Genomic DNA, 16,820 nt, shown 5'->3' on the forward strand with positions numbered 1-16,820 from the left:
CCATCATTAAAGGCATAAATTTACAACATTAAGACTCTGATATTATATAGTCAGACATTTACAGCAAAACATCTCCCAGATTGAGGGAGTGGATCTAGGTGATGTACATCTGGATACGTTCCAAAGTCTCAGTTCTTCAACTTCTGCCATTTTTTTGTTGCAAATAAATTTTATAGTTTTAATAAATAGCGGTTTGTTTCGGTATTCAATAAGTGTTTTCATCAGTCCCTCCAGCATTTTGTATAAATATTTGGAGATTTTTACTATATTTGTGCTAATGTGTGATGTTAGATGTGATTTTTTTATTACTTGACATATTTATCACAAGCTATAACTTAACACCAACTCAGACCGAAGCAGCTGTCGCTTAAACCCAATGTTTCTGAAAAAATTTGAGAAAAATTAGCAGTAATATCAGAAAAATATGGGCAGTTGTTGATTTTTGTGTGAATTTTGCAAATTTGTGAAACACTGGAGGGACATATTTATGAAATTTGTAGGCCAGAGGGCCATGTAAAAAGCTACAGCGGTCCAGATTTGGCCCCTGGACCTTTAGTTTGACACACACTATAAGTGAAAAAATCTGAACTGGTACTTTTATCAATATTCATTGCTGATTTAAAACAAGCCCTACATCTTGTTGAAAAGTTACTTGTTAGTTTTGTCTTATTTTAGCTGAACTACAGTGTTTAAGCAGATATTTTTTTGTTTTGTTTTTACAGTGTAAGGAGCTGATTTGGTTTGTTCTACAGCAGCAGCAAATAATTAGCAAACAACCAGCTGTTTCGCTGTCTGACCCAGACTCCAGTGAGTTTAGTGAGTTTTGATGCTGGGAACACTGGAACCAGCTGATCCCAATGTGTTGACGATCCAGCCACGCCCACTGGGAACCAGCAGCCCAAACCACCGGCACCCAGAAGGCAGCAGGAGTCGGTGTGAGTTGGGATCAGTTCTGGACCCGCCATGACTCAAGTTCTGGACCTGCTGCTGCTGAGGAGGCTGCTGCCCAGCCTGACCTTCATCATCCTCTGCCTCATGCTGCTGCTCCTCATCTTCAGGTGGGTGGAAACGCTCCGCAGACGAAGCAATGAAACTTTCCAGCCCAAAGCTTCATGACTCACTGGTGAACGCTGCTGCTGGACTGGGCAGCCTTGTCACTCACACTGCAAACAGTACTAGAGCCAGGGCCGGCCCAAGGCATGTGCGAGTTAAGCACCTGCTCAGGGCCTCCAGACCACTACGGGCCTCCAAGAGCAAAAGCTAACATGACAAAAATCATTGAAAAATACTGTTAGCTTCACCACTGTTTTAGAAATATAAGACATTAAACTTCTTAACTCGTTTACTGTGAATTTAGTGTTTATCAGATAATATTACTTTCAGATAGTTAAAATAATGTGACACACTTAAACTTCTGTCTGCTTTTCAAAATCCTATTTTTGTTTGTTGTTTTCTTCATCAGTAAAGTTAAAACCAGCAGCCATAATAACATCGTTACTTTGTTAGCTAATTACAAATGATAGAAGCCGTGTTACACAACTAGTGCAGCTTAGGAACGATAAAGCATCTGGTGTTGACATGTTGGTATTGGGGCCCCAAATGAAAAAGTGCTCAGGGCCCCAAAAAGGCTTGGATCGGCCCTGGTTAGGACATAGCAGCGTTTACAATGTGGCACATTAAGGTTTGTATCCAGGAACAGTTAAAAGTGTTTTTACCCAAAGTAATCCTGGAGTGCTGGTCAGCTGTGGTTCTGTTTTATTTCACCATATAAATGGACAATAAAATATTTATCTTAGAGTCTTGGGAGAGTTTGTTGGGGCAGACAGAATAATTTGAGTTTCTGATTTCCTGAAAAACTAAAACTTTGCTAAATTTAATTTTTCTAGGATTTCTGGAATTGATCCTTTATAGTTACCTTTCAGTTTGTTTCTGCTGTCAGATACTGATGTTTCTGTTGATCAAACAACAAAATATTGTTGAAATTTCTGGGAAGTGGAGATTAAATAAGGGGCCGTTGTAGATCGAAAGAAAGAGCCAAAAAAAAGGAAAGATTTTCTAGCAAAAACTTGAAAATGTCTTAGATTGAAAACAGGCAATTTCCTAAAACCATAATTAAATTCAGGACTTTTCTAGAAAAAAAACTTTGACATTTCTGAGTTTTAAAATGTGAAAATTTGCCAGAAAAAATATAGAAATCTTGAGATTTATCGGGAATTATAAATATGGATGTTATTGATAATTGAAAACAATTTGCATTGTGAAATTGATGGGCATTTAAATTCAACTCTGAGTTTTCAGTGTCTCCAACCCTTTTGTTTGATTTTCTGATTTTCCTCTGTAACGTGATTTCATATTAGACACGGAAATTTTCATTCTTCTCTTCTCTCTCACTTCACATCTTTTAAAAAGTAAAATAAAAAAACACAAAGGAAATAAAAAATAAATCTGTACATAAAAGGACAAAGGAGAAAATGTAAAGAGGGAATATTACAGGATGAAATAAATCAATGTAAAAAGAAAACAGTAACAAATACAGAATCTAAACAAATATTAAAAATGCAGAATATGGCAAAAGGAATTAATAAAACTATTAAATTGGAAATAAAGTGAAAAATTAAATAATTGATTATGTTACATTAATAAAAGTTATAAACTGATAATTTATGCCATAAAATATAATTAAAAAACATTTTTTTAGTTTCTTTGGATACAACATTTGGCTAATTGATTACTTTAACAAGCTGTTTATTTCTGTATTTCTGGTTGATTTTGGCAGCATTAGTCCTCCATAAGAACCAGCCTCACTCACTGAGCGTCTGAATGGAGCGAAGAGTTTCCTCACAGAGTTCGCTTTATATTTAACCGTTTACTGCTGGAGCCATTCTTTATTTTATTTTTGGGGTTATTCAGATTTTATTTGTAGATTAATAATTGTTTTATCTATTTTTGTTTCTTTTTTTTGAACGGTGGGTCTGGTCAGTGACTGGTATGGGACCAGCATGCACTGGGTCGGCTCTGGGTTTTTACCTGAAGCAACAGGAAACGATGTAAAGTTTGATATTTTTTGCTTTCTTGTCCAATTGGAAACAGTAAATCATGAAAAGTGACCTTGAAGTTTTGGACGTTGGACGTGTTTTGCATGCGTACGAAGCATCAGGTCAGCGCATCTGCGCCTTTAGGTCGAACCTTTATACAACGTTTGGTTTGACAATCACTGCCACATTTACATTAAACAAAAATAACATGGAAATCATAAAAAGGAAAAAAAATGAAACATTCAAATAACTTTGACAGTTAAATGTCCCCATAAATAAACTATTAATAATTAACTGAGCAGATAAGGCGAGGTGAGCTTCCTCCCCTCCGTCTTTCACCTGCTCTCCTTCAGGTGAAAAGTTAAGATCTGAAAGCGGATCTGGACTCCACGCCTTAATGAGTCGAAGTTCTGATAGTTCCTACCTGGGATCAGAGCTGAGTGGATTATTTCCACCATGAGCCGCGTTCTGGAGCCGCCGGCGCTGAAGCAGCTGAGGTCTGTGACCTACAGCCTCGTCTTCATCCTCGGTGTCGCTCTGCTGCTCTGGACCTTCAGGTGGGTGAAGCTCTGGAGCGACGAGGCGGACAGACAGAGTCAGGTTCAGCTGATGGGATGGGAATGTAATGAAAAACACAGTAAGCTCCACTTTCTTCCTATCAGTGATTCGCTCACTGCAAAATGTGGATTTGTTCTAAAAAGAAAAAAAACTAAGCATTCTGTTGTAGATTTGCTGTTGGCATCATCTCTATGGTCATTACTGGACATGGAGCCCAAAATTCAGACTTTTTGTAAAATTCAGACTTTTTATCTCAAGATTCTGACTTTTCCTAAAATGAGTGGAAGCTGTGGATGAAACATACAGACAGAAATCAGGTTTAGCCTCAGCTGCGTCTGAGTGGATGGGAGTATAATAAAAAATACATAATAAACTCCTTGTTGTTTCAGTCGTTGTCATTCTGTTAGATTTGCTGCGGTTTTGCTGTTTGGGATCACCTGCATGGCCACTGCTGCAGCAGAAAAACTCAAATATAANCANGAATCATGAAATGAAATTGACATAAAATGTCAGAAATGAATTGGTGGCTGTTTAGGAACTGATGAAGTTGCATTTTGTTGATTTGAAGAATTATGGTTTTTATTTTCTGTCTCTAACCCTCTTCCGTGGCGATATGAGTAAACAAATCCTGTGTTTCGAGTGAATTTGGAGACTAACATGACTTAATTTTCTTTTTCCTCTTTTCTTACATTATATATTGAAAGAGTGAAAATAAAACAAACCATCTAATAAAAACCCATCGCTCAGGCAGAGTATGAGGAATGTGATTGGGAAAGATGTTAAAAAGATGAAAGTAAAACACAAAATTAAAGTGACAATGTTGCAGGAAACAAAAAGAAAATATGAAATAATCTCTTTACATAATTCCTGTTGAGCCTTTACTATACCTGCTTTCAAAGCCAAATACTGCCACAGTTTCTCCAGATTCATAATAAATCCATCCATTCGTAAATTAATTAAAAAGTAATCTCTCTCCTTTATATAAATTTCTTCAGTAATTTCAATCCACTCCTCCTTTTCTGGAGGATCCTGGTTTTCCTGTCTCCTTGTAATTACTACCATTAAATTAGTGAAATTTTGTCTTCAAAGTTCATTTTGTATAAATTTCCTCCCAGACGCGTTGAGTAAAATCACATTAAGTATCCAGCCAACTCCTGCCAGGAAGGCTGGAGGACCAGAGACTCTAACCTCCAACGTGCTGTTGCTTCATTTTAGAGGGAAAAAAGAAACGACTTTACTGTTTCTCTGCAGAACGATTGACTTATGTCCTTCCCAGATTAATGGGCAGCCAGAATTGCTCATGTTTAGAAAAACAGGAAACATTTAATCAGCTGCTCAGGTCTGTTTAATCCACTAAATGTCCTGGATTTTATGGAACAATGAGAAAATAACTTATTTATGCTACTTTGTGTCTGGATGGTTATTATAGATGAATTAATTATCTCCACTGGCTGTTTCAATTTGTAGTTGTTAAGGCTGATCAGAGAGGTGGAATATTAAACTGTCTGTTTTTGTTGCTCTGCAGGTCAGACAGGATGTTGCCTCCCCAGAAGTACATGATGCAGCTGTCGGACGAGCCGGCCTGGGTCCAGAACCAAACCACAGGAACTACAGGTCCCACGCTGTGCTTTTATCTGCAGCTCAATTAGAGAACAGAGAAAATCAAGAACAGATGCAGATTTTTAATGTTTTAGGGGGAAAAATATTATGTACAAAAAAAATAGATTCTCATTCACTAAAGTTTATGCATTTATCATATTTTTGTAGTAACTACAACAACAAACATTGACCCTTTTTTTCTTCAAAACCAAATCTTTTTAAATAAGGAAATGATCTACCCTCAAATTTTTGAAACTATGATCTGCATATCAGTTTTAATTTGATTAAAATACATATTTTTAGTTTGTCATTGGGCAGATAAAATAGAAAATAGTCACCAAAAGTTTGTTTGAAAAACTTTAAATTTCTGTGGAGCCCTGGAGACCTCTGCCTTTGACCAACCTGTTCCCCTCCTCGCCTGTGGGGGCGCTGCGTCAAGAAAAACTAAAGGAAACTACATGAAAACCTCAGAAGAAAAAGCTGAGCGCGACTTCCTTCTTCACAAATGTAAACAAAACTGGAGGCGTTAGATATTAGCAGTTGGAGGATTTCTTTTTTGTCTTTGGCTAAATACCAGGAGCCATTTCTCCCACAGGCGCTAGGCTAGCATCATCAATCAATCAATCAAATTTTATTTGTATAGCACATTTCAGCAGCAAGGCATTTCAAAGTTCTTTACATAATTAAAATAAAAACGGCATGTAATAAACAGTGAGAGAGAGATTTAAAAAACATAATTAAAACGTAAACAGTGAGAGAAATAAAAAGCTGTAGGACTTTAGTTGAGACGCCGTCAACTGGGACTCCAACCCTTTGGACTTTAGTCAAAACGCCGTTTGACAAGGACTCTAACCTCTAGATATAGCTCTTTTAAAATTCACTTACGTTTCTGTTATGTATATCATTAAAATGTAAACGGTGAGAAAGAGAAATTAATAAATGGATAAAAACATCAAAAACATTGAAGACATCAAAACCCGCACTCTAACCCTAATTTAGCCACAGGTGGGTTTAAGTTGAGATTTAAAGGCGCCCAGTGTTTCAGCTGTTTTACAGTTTTCTGGAAGTTTATTCCAAATCTGTGGTGCATAGAAACTGAATGCTGCTTCTCCTCGTTTGGTTCTGGTTCTGGGGATGCAGAGCAGAACCAGAACCAGAAGATCTGAGGGGTCTAGATGGTTGGTACAGCAATAACAGATCTTTAATGTATTGTGGTGCTAAACCGTTCAGTGATTCATAAACTAACAACAGTATTTTGAAGTCTATTCTTTGAGCTACAGGGAGCCAGTGAAGGGACTTTAAAACTGGGGTTATGTGCTCCATCTTCCTGGTTTTAGTGAGAACGCGAGCTGCAGCATGTTTGTTTTGGTTGTATTTACCCAGAATGCCCTGCGCTGTAGCCCATTTCCTGCTTTGGGAGCGGTCTTCGGTCCGCTTGGCGAACCAGAGTTCACTTCAACCGAACCGAACCGAGGTTTGGAGGACCAGAGTTAGCTTAGCATTCACACCTCAGCAACCAAACTGGACCTTCTGGAAATCAGACTGCAGTTGGATTAAAGCGTTTTAAACGGGACTGGTGTGAATGAACCAACACCAATCGCTGCTCCCCATGATTACACCTGATTGATCCCACTGATTCTGTTTTGTTATCCACCAAACTGAACGTTTCCATTTAGCTTCTTCCTGATTAGCATGTTTTAATGTTTTTCCTCTTCCAGTTCTCAAAGGACAGTCGGCCCATCTCATGAGAGTTAAAGGCTCCAAAACGCTGCTGGTGTCTGCTTTTCTGGAGCATCGAACCAAACCCAGGAAGGTAAGAAAAAAATCCCTGAAATCTGTGATGCAACATGAAAACATGCGTTCTGTGAAGGAAGGGGCTGTTCCCATCAGAGCCTGCATCACCAGGTGTCTTTAAACGCCCTGTTAAAGTTTCAGTTCCTTCGATGTGGGAAAGTTGCTGCCAAAGTGGCATGTAAAGTTGTTGATTGGAATGTGCTGATTAGTTGTCAGCAGACATCTGAGTTCACAGAGGCATGGAGGAAAACTGGTTTCTGCCCACACAGCAAAAATGTGGGCACAATAAACACACTTGGAATTTTCAAGATTAATTTTGCAGATGTATAAAACAAATATTTAGTAAAAAAAGCCAGACATTTGTGACAGAAGCTGACGCGTCCTCCAAGACTGAGCTAGTAGGTTTAGGAGATTCACATGTGAATATTTGTCTGGGTTTGTTTCTTTGGATCAGAACAATTTGTCCCGGCTGCAGAACTGCATTAAAGCTGCAGGATGGAATTTTTATGAACATTTTTTTTTATTTCTGTTGAAACTGTTACCATGTCGTTACTGTTTATGAGACAGATAATCGGTGAAAAAAATCAATCTGCCTTCTCCCAGAGCCAGGAGGCGGGTCTTAGTGCTGTCAATCACAGTGTTGTGCGGCGTTGCTCGTCCTTCTCCCTCCTCCCCACTTTCTCTCTGAAAGAAAATGAATGCTCAGGCTGGTTAATATGACTGCCAGTGATGGTGAACAAACTGTTTTCCTGTAACTGGAAGTTGTTTCTCCACCATTAGCATATGTAGCAGCACATGCATGAGGTTGAGTGATAGCGCTAAGCCCCTCCCCCTGGCTCTAATTGGTTGATTTTTGGTGCAGTTTTCAGACGGGAGTAGTAGTTCAGGGAGGAGATTAATCTTTTCACAGATTATCTGTAACAACATGGTGAGCGTTTTAACAATTATGTAGAAAATATTTTTTCAAAAAAGTTGCAAACTGCAGCTTCAACGCCTCCCATGGGATTTGGGAGATATTGTTCTGCTACAGGAAAAAAGTGTGGACTTCCTCTTCCGTAAAATATCCAGATTCAAATCTTCTTAATTTACCACCTTAAACTGAGATTAAATCTCTTATTTTATCTCCTGTAAATTTCTGAAATTAAACGTCAGCTTGTTGTTTCTCAACCCGCTTCTCAAGGCTCGCTGCATGTTTTACACGTTTCTCTGCTTCAGCTCACTTGACTTCCCCTGACGACGGATGAACAGGCTGGGATCCTCTGAACCAGGCGTGTTAAAACAGGAAAACGTCTAAACCCTGCAGAGCTGAGCATGGGGCTGAGAAACCTGGTGTCAGACCATACCTTTATTTTAACAGTGTAAATTTATGCCTTTTATTTTTGCGAGCAGGGAAGGAAATTATTGTAAATTTGCCACTTTTTGACGTCAGACAATACTTTTTTCTTGTAAATATTTGAAATTGGTCTAGAAATTTTTGGTCTTTTTTGGCTACTTTTTATCGCTGACAGAATATTTCCGTAATATTCCATCAGCGACTCTCACACAGTCCCATAAAACAAGAATAAGATTAAAAGCAACATTTACAACACAAACATAAGAGGCTTTACTGGCAAAGCTGAAGAAAGCCACTGTATCCAGTGCAACTGTACATATAAACGCCAAAGTTAATGTTTAATCAGCTTCACTTGTGCAGCTCATTTCAGAAGAATTTAAGTTTAAAGTTCACATCATAAAACCATAAAATATCATAGAAAACAATAAGAGATGTTACATTTATCAAGTGCTGTTGTTAGCATGATTAATCAGGGTAAATATGTTGGTCAGTGTTATGAACAGCAGCTCCAAACAGGTTTTCAGTCTTGGTCTAAAGGAACTCGGTGTTTCGGCCGTTTTGCAGTTTTCTGGAAGTCTGATCCAGATTTGTGGTGCATAGAAGCTGAAAGCTGCTTTTCCATGTTTGTTCTGGTTCTGGAGATCCAGAACGTTAAAGAGGAAGCGAATGCAGAGCAGCTGAGGCGTTCAGATGAAGATTTAATGGAAAAATAAAGGTAAAAAAAAAAACATGGGAGCACAGGGAGCCAGAGGAGAACAAAAAATCACAGGAACCGGGAAAATCTGGGAAATAACATGATTTAAAGGTGTGTAAGTACTGGGAGAGAGAATGTGGAGCAAAGGACCTGAGCTGATTGGCTGATTACAGGTGAGAGAGAGAGGGACAGGGGCGAGGGAGAGTCTAACAGTTAATCAAAACTAAACAGAGGAAACGTAATTAAGAATAATTAGACAGAAGAAATAAACGTAATAAACTAGAATCACTAAGAAAAAGTAAAATGGAAACGAGGCTGATGGAACTAGTTTGAAATAAACCCCAAAACAACCTACGATCCAAACAGTTTATTCATAATTAACATCCATGTTCAAATGTTTGTTTTTCTGTTCATTTGAATCCATCAGTGGGATGATATTTAAAACGTTTTTCTGCTTTGAATAGCTGATTATTCAGTTTTCTGAGAAGTTTCTTTTTGAGCTGATTGAGTTTCATAGAAGACGCATTAGATGATTTAATCTAATTTATTATTTTGTCAGGTTCTTGTTATCGCCATCATGTTCCGTAAAGAGAAAGTGTCTCTGCAGTGCAGCCTGCGCTGCAGGGAGCAGCTTCACGTCTCCAGAGCCTCCGTCGACATCCACTGGGATCACTTCGGCTTTCCGTACGGGACGGCCGACGTCTCCTGCCCGCTGCCGCCGGCCTGCCAGGCGCCGACCCACGTAGCCGTCACCTCAGCGGCCATCAGGAACCCAGGTACCGCAGCGCTGCATGGGTTGCTATGGTAACGCAGGTGGAAGCATGCAGACCAGGATTTTATTTCAGGTAACCAGGTGGAGGGAACAGGAGATACGACTTTGGTTTGTTAGGCTACGTTCACACAGCATTGTGAAACATTGTGATCAAATGTCTGAGCAGTTTTCAACCCCAGAGTGGAGAGAAGCACAGCTTGAGTAGTGAAAATGTATTTGGTAAAAAGTCTGCTGAAGCACAGAGTTCCTGATCAAATTATAATAATTTAGAAATGACATCATTACATTTTTAGGACTAAAATGACAATAATTCATAGAAGTCACACAAAAGAATTGAGCAAAATATTTTATTTTCCAAATCAGTTTCTTTCAATAAAAAAGTGAAGAAAGTTTAACAGAATCTGCAGGTCTGAGGCTGTCTGGTGACTTTCTGCTTAAAACATGTTTGTTTTTCTTTCAGTGGAAAAAAATCCAGAAATTTTACTGAAGAGTAGAAACACTTTACAATAAAATTACTCAAGTAAAAGTAAAAAGCACAGAGGAGTAAAAATATTCCTAACAATAATAATGATAATAAAAAAATGTAACTAGTTGCTATCCTCCTCGTAGACGCCACACAGCAGCGTTCTGTTCATGGAAGTCATCATTTCTGCTGCTGTGTTTGGATCCGTTTTAAATTTATTCAGCGATGAGAGCCGACGGCATGAACAGCGGATCGAATTAAACGAAGGGAGCTGATAAGAGAGCGTAGCTAACAGCAACAGGCTTTGACTGCAGCGTCTGTAGAGAAGTGTGTTTGGATTGTGATGTGATGCGTTCACTGACTCGGAGTAATAATTATCATTTTCAGCCACTGTTTACATCTGGATTTACTGTGTTTGGTTTCTTCTGGTGCTGAATTCTGACTCCCGTCTCACATGAATGACGTAAACGTTGGATGAAATGCAACATGACCGTTCAGACTGCAAACACTTTGAAAACTATCGGAAATGTATCTGATTTAGTTCAACATAGGGAAGAGGCACAATTAAAAAGATCAGATTTAGGTCGGATACGTGCAAAATAAAAATCGGGTTTAGTTGGTATGTGCCTGCTGTGTGAACGTAGTGGCGTGGGGCTGAGCGTCGTCTGCAAAATGTTGGATATTGAAACATTGTCAAGAGAAGGAAGGTAGCTGGTGAAGAGAATAGAGCCCTGAGGCACACCTCATGTGATGGAGGAAGGGTGGTGGCCATCTTGGTTATTTTTGAGGAATATCGTCTTCTCTCTCTTTGTGGGTTAGATGAGTTTTTGGAGGTTCAGAATCAAAAGGCGCCGAACGTCTTTCCGTACAACTTCACCAGCTGTTTCTCCACCATGTACAACTACACCAACATCCTGCAGGTAACATCAATCAATCAATCAATCAATCAAGGTAATTTGTTTTTAGCACATTTGATCAACAAGGCAGCTCAAAGTGCATTGAAACACATTTTAAGGTGACAAACAGTATCAGAAATGTTCAAATCAAACCTTGAAGCAAAGCTAATTCCAAACCAAAGATCATTTTCTGCATCACTGCTTTGGAAATGAACTCTGTTGTAAGTTCAGGGTGATTTTTACAGTGTAAACTGTGTTGCAGCTGGTGCAGACGGTGGAGATGCTGCAGTTGCTGGGTGTGAACAGAATCGTCATCTACAAGACGAACTGCAGCAACGAGACGCAGCGCGTCCTGGACTACTACACCGACAAAGGTCCAGCACGCTGACTCACACCTTCATAAACACGGTTAGCATAGCACAGCACTTTCCTTAATATTTAATATGTGAAAACGATGCATGAGTTAAAAAAATAAAACGCCTTCAGAACCGTTTGTGGAGGGGAAACTTATCCTCAGTTATAGTTAATGTTTTTAACATAGTTTGAATTTTTAGTTTTTACTTTGTTCTTTCCTATGAGAGAAGATGTGACACGGACAGCCTGCAAATCCTTTGATAAAGCACATTTAAAAACCAACTATTACTCAATACATTAAAACAAAAGAAGCCTGAAATCAACTCGGAGGTTGAGGTGGAAGTGACACCATGGGGGACGATAGAAGAGTAAATGATGAAACGACTTTTCTTCTGACAGTCAGTCCAGATGCAAAGTGTCGGCTTTTTGCAGCTGATCAAAACAGCTGTTTTTATTTTATCTTGGTGAATAATTTAGCAGAAGTCCAAAAGACTGGATGAACTTTTTAACTGTGTGGAAATGTGAGGCGTCTCAGAAATCAGATCCATGAACACTGAGATGAACTTATTGATTATTGGTTTGGATCATCTTAAGAAGTAGCTCTAAACTGAAGATTAATTTTATTACAATGGAAATATTTGAGGGAAAATGTTTTGCTTTTCTTTTTGACCCTTTGATGACAACATTGATAAGTTATTTTCAAATACACAACACATGCATGAGGTTCAACAATGCAGAAATATTCTGCTGTTTGGGTTTTATATTTAGTTTTTTTTCCTTTTAATTGTCTGAGTGTAAACTAAAAGCAGCCGTCCGTCTGCAGGTCTAGTGGAGGTGATTCCTTGGTCTCTGTCAAAGTACCTGAATGTTTCTCGAAGAGCTAAACCTGATCAGGATCCTGGTGACATCCACTACTTCGGTCAGATCCCGGCGCTCAACGACTGCCTGTACAGATCCATGTACCGGTCCAGATACGTGGCGCTGCACGACCCGGACGAGCTCATCCTGCCGCAGACGGTCGACAGGTACTGAGAGCTGACCCGTTCCAGGTGACATTTACCCTTAAATATGTAATTACATCAATTTACTTCACTGTGTTTAACTGGCTCTTCACCTGCAAGATCACCAAAAAGTATTTCATGATTTTGAAATGGCAGAAAAAGGTTTCATGATTCTTTTTCAAACAGCCAGTGATGATGTGATGGTGATTATATTGCTCAAAGGAAGTTGAAGGTGTCTGATCTCCCAGCATGGATGAAAACAGGAGAGAGAGTTTATTTATGCAGAACAACAAATCCAAGAAAATATATGTTCAAGGATATCATGTTTCCCTCCTCACCTGTGGGGGCGCTACATCAAGAACCACTGAAGGAAACAACATGAAAACCTCTGAAGACACTGAGCACAACTTCTTTCTTCACTAAAATGGTGTCGGATATTAGGAATACGACATGGGAAAGAAATGGAAGTTCAATAACTACAGCTAATTTATTAGGGAAGCATCAATCACAAGATGTAATTCAACCACTTATTAAATATTTAAAAGACACAAAATTAGGTGACTGCGTGTGTGTGTAATATAGTTATTTTAAGGTTTTAAAGATAAATTGAATTTCTGGATAACGTCTTCGTCCAATTGATGGCGGTAATGCACCAAGCCTGTAAACTGCCACCATAGAAGAAGAAGATATTAGGGGTTGTAGGATTTCTCTTTAGTCTTTGGTGAAAGACCACAGGTTGTTTCTCCTGATGGCGCTAAGCTAACAGGTTTGTTTTGGTTTTATTTACCCAGAATGCCCTGCACTGTTTTCCACTTCCTGCTTTTGCAGCGGTCTTTGGTCCGCTTGGCGTTCACATACGCATTCAAACCGAACCGGAGTTCACTTCAGCCGAACCCAGACCGAGGTTTGGAGGACCAGAGATCAAAGTTTGATTAGCATTCACACCTCATAACCGAACTCCATTAAACGCGTCAGCAAGCTTCTGACCAATCACAAGACAGCTGTGAACTATTTTCACCATGCGATTGGATCAGTGAAGCTGTTTTCGTAGCTCCTGATGAAACGTAGCAGATCTTTGAGTTGAGTTGGCTCAACTCCTTTGTGTTTTCCCTCCTGTTCCGCCTTTTGAAAGTGTTTCACTGATTCGGACCTGCTTCCTGCAGCTGGTCGCAGCTGCTGCCGCTTCTGGAGAAAAGACACGGCGTTGACCGGTGCTTTAACTTTGAGAACAACTGGTTCCCCACCGAATTTATGGAGCGTCCTCCGCCGCCAAACGTCCTGCCTGCGTTGGGCCGCTGGCGCAACGTATTCGGGGTCAACATCCTGACTCACCTGTACAGGGAACCTGTTAAACCCAAACCGGTCTTCAACAACTACAAGATCATCACCAACCCTCGGTCCGTGTTCGTCGTCACCGTCCACGGAGTGCTGCGGTCGCAGAAGAACTGCGCCTGGGTGGACAGGAAGACCGCCCACATGTACCACACCAAGTAAGCCAGCACTGCACATCGACCTGACAGAACAAACGGATTCACCTTGATAGGTATTTTTTCTCGAACCTACATAAAAGAACCACAGACGACGTATATGAATTTTATGGCCACGTTTTTGCAAAAGGAGAAGACTCAGCAAACTGCTCCTCCGAGCCGTTCACTGAGCGTCTGAAGACCTTTGGTTACAGCTTGTCTTTTATTATCAAGCAATATATTACTGCACACAGGCAGTTTCTAAGGTAGGGAGTATTCCGGTTGATAAGGAGGCACCTGTGGAAACATAATTTAACCTGTCATTCACAGGTTGTCATTCACAATGACAGGGGTGTCAAACTCCAGTCCTCTGCTGTCCTGCAGTGTTTAGATGTGCCACAGGTAAAAAAAAACAGTGGAATGAAATGGCTTAATTACCTCCTCCCTGTGTAGATCGGTTCTCCTGAGCCTTGCTAGTGACCTAATTATTCTTTTCAGGTGTGGTGCAGCAGAGGCACATCTAAAAGTTGCAGGACAGCGGCCCTTGAGGACTGGAGTTTGACACCCCTGTCACTAGAGGACCCAAATTTGGGTCCTCTCGTGAATGACAGGTTAAGGTCTGGGAAACACACAGTTAACTGTTTCACATGAAGACAAACAAGCAGATGGAGCCTCCAGGTCAGTTTATGCACACAGAAGGAAGAGAACACTTTAATAATCTGTAGACTGAATGTTGATTAACTATTGTTTAACATTAGACTGAATATGAACTAAAGTAATAACAAAATGATAATACCAAAAAATCTCTAACAACCTTCAGCTATGAACTGCAGAACTGTTCAACCTTAAACAGCTGAAAAGATGTAAACCAAACGCAAGGAAATTTCTTTCCTTCTCACCTGGACATCAACCAAATCCTCCCCAATGTTGGTTTGGTTGAATTTGTCCTTAAATCGTCCCAAAGAATTTGTGATTCTGATGATTTTATGCAACTTTTCAGTTCAGGTCAGATAAACTTTATTGTCCCCCAAAGACAATAAAGGGGCAATTTGCTTTGAAGATAAATAACATCAAGAAAAAACACAATAAAACATACAGCACAACATCCATACAGAATATGTAATTACCAACACAGTTGTTTAAGCTCATCTCAAATTATTAATGAGGCTAACGAGGATAAATGTAACTTTCTGTTGCATTAATCAGCCTGTAGCTTTGAGCAGATTCAACAGCCTGCAGAGCGATGAAGAGGATCGCCTTGGCTTCCTCGTTTCTCTGGTTCTGCAGATTGAACGGGTTTGGAGGAGAGAACCAGACTCAGGCATCCTTACAATGCTGTTCAGCGACTCGGACTGAAAATGTTAAAACCGACTCAGTAAAACAAGTCAACATTTAAACTGCTTGATTTCCGATGGGTCATTGCAAACCACACTCAGCAATAATGGCATTTAAAATCATGAACATTTATGGTGTTTTTGCGTCGCTTCATATGTTTGATGGTAGAAACTGTGACATTTCCGGACGTTTCCCTCTGTGTTTCTGCAGAGCGCGAGGACAAAATGGACTGAAAGCCCAGCAGCTGGTTTATGACGGCCGGCTGCTGAGCTACAGCGGCCGCCTGACGGCCGCCGTCAGCGCCGTCCTCAACAAGACCCGGCTCCTGCCTGAGTGAGCCAGACGTGTTCACATCATCAGCAGAAAGGACATTTAATTTATATATGGACCATATGTTTCTGACTTTATATGTTGCTGTAAATTAAAACTATTTCTGAAACGCTTCTGCATCTTTTAAGTGAAGATGCCCTGGGAAAGGGCCTTTTTATAAAGAAACGATGGGTTACTGTCTGTTCCTGTTGAAGGACGATCTGAGGAGTTAGAGAAAAGGGCACCAAGCTGAGACGGAGACGTCTAAGTCACTTATGACTTAGAAATGATTCAAAGTTGGCCGCCAGCACAGATCAGGACATTTTAACTTTAATTAGGGTAAAATTATCTAACAAATTAAAATCTTGGAGAGGGAAATGTTAGAAGCATCCAACCGTCCCACTGCAGGATGAAGATAAAGTAGAAACACAAGACAGGAGATGCACAACGATAAAACAATGAAAATCAAATGTGAGTCTTTGCTTTAATTCAACTCTGACTGCAAAGTTTTTCTAATTTTGCTCAAAATTTCTCCTTCATTCTGTAAATTTGCTGGAACCTTAAATCAGATTTTTTATTTTTTTTACCTGTTTCTACTCTTTGGTTATTATCTGGTTCAGAAATATTTACAGTAATGACAGTAAATATTTACTCACAAAATCAAGCAGGACGGTCTGAACATTTTGAAATTCCAAACTGTAACCAGCTCCGCCCCTGAAAATGTTTAAAAGTAGGAAGTGGGCGGGGCCAAGACGCAGAGGGGCGTGGCCACGTGCAGGCGAGACGAGCAACTTTTTTTCCCCAAAGAAAAAAAGTGAAGAAATTTTGACTTTTTTGTGTCAAAGTCGTACCGTTTCCACCAGTAGAGGGCAGCACTGGGACGGCTTCAGGCAACAATACTGAGGAACTAAACAAATTTACATGAAAATGTCAAACTTTAAACAGAAACATAAAGATGGAACCCTATGACCGGTTTACAGTTTAAACTTTACTCCAAACACTTTGAATAAAGTTGTATTTTTTTCCCACATTGAAAACAAACCTGGAGTTTTGCTTTGATTCTTTCACTCATTAATCTCCATGGCAACCATTCAGCTGTGCAAAACACTTTTATTTTGAAAGGACAAGACTGCTTATGCTGCATTTCTGTTTCCTCTCCGTATTTTCTCTGGTTTTTGACTCTATAACTTTATTTTAAACAAGAAAGATAC

At 39.7% G+C, this 16,820-nt stretch overlaps 1 protein-coding gene across 2 annotated transcripts in view; it reads left to right on the forward strand.

Annotated features, from left to right (window-relative positions):
• Nucleotides 1–727: 727 nt before the first annotated feature.
• The window catches only part of LOC106959897 (uncharacterized), a 20,327-nt gene continuing 4,234 nt past the window's right edge, over nt 728–16,820 (forward strand). The window contains exons 1-9 of one of the 2 annotated variants that reach the window (XM_015052744.1): nt 3,420–3,592; nt 5,119–5,207; nt 6,911–7,005; nt 9,573–9,789; nt 11,068–11,168; nt 11,407–11,518; nt 12,322–12,523; nt 13,663–13,989; nt 15,511–15,741. In XM_015052744.1, coding sequence (XP_014908230.1) covers nt 3,492–3,592; nt 5,119–5,207; nt 6,911–7,005; nt 9,573–9,789; nt 11,068–11,168; nt 11,407–11,518; nt 12,322–12,523; nt 13,663–13,989; nt 15,511–15,637 — 1,371 coding nt within the window. In that variant the 5' untranslated portion in view covers nt 3,420–3,491 and the 3' untranslated portion in view covers nt 15,638–15,741. Of the gene's footprint in view, nt 1,059–3,419; nt 3,593–5,118; nt 5,208–6,910; nt 7,006–9,572; nt 9,790–11,067; nt 11,169–11,406; nt 11,519–12,321; nt 12,524–13,662; nt 13,990–15,510; nt 15,742–16,820 lie in introns of those variants that run through there. The other variant, XM_015052743.1, reaches the window with a different exon arrangement.

Source organism: Poecilia latipinna, unplaced genomic scaffold (assembly GCF_001443285.1).
Source record: "Poecilia latipinna isolate Pla-1442-1.1 unplaced genomic scaffold, P_latipinna-1.0 Scaffold1128, whole genome shotgun sequence".
Classification (NCBI taxonomy): domain Eukaryota; kingdom Metazoa; phylum Chordata; class Actinopteri; order Cyprinodontiformes; family Poeciliidae; genus Poecilia; species Poecilia latipinna.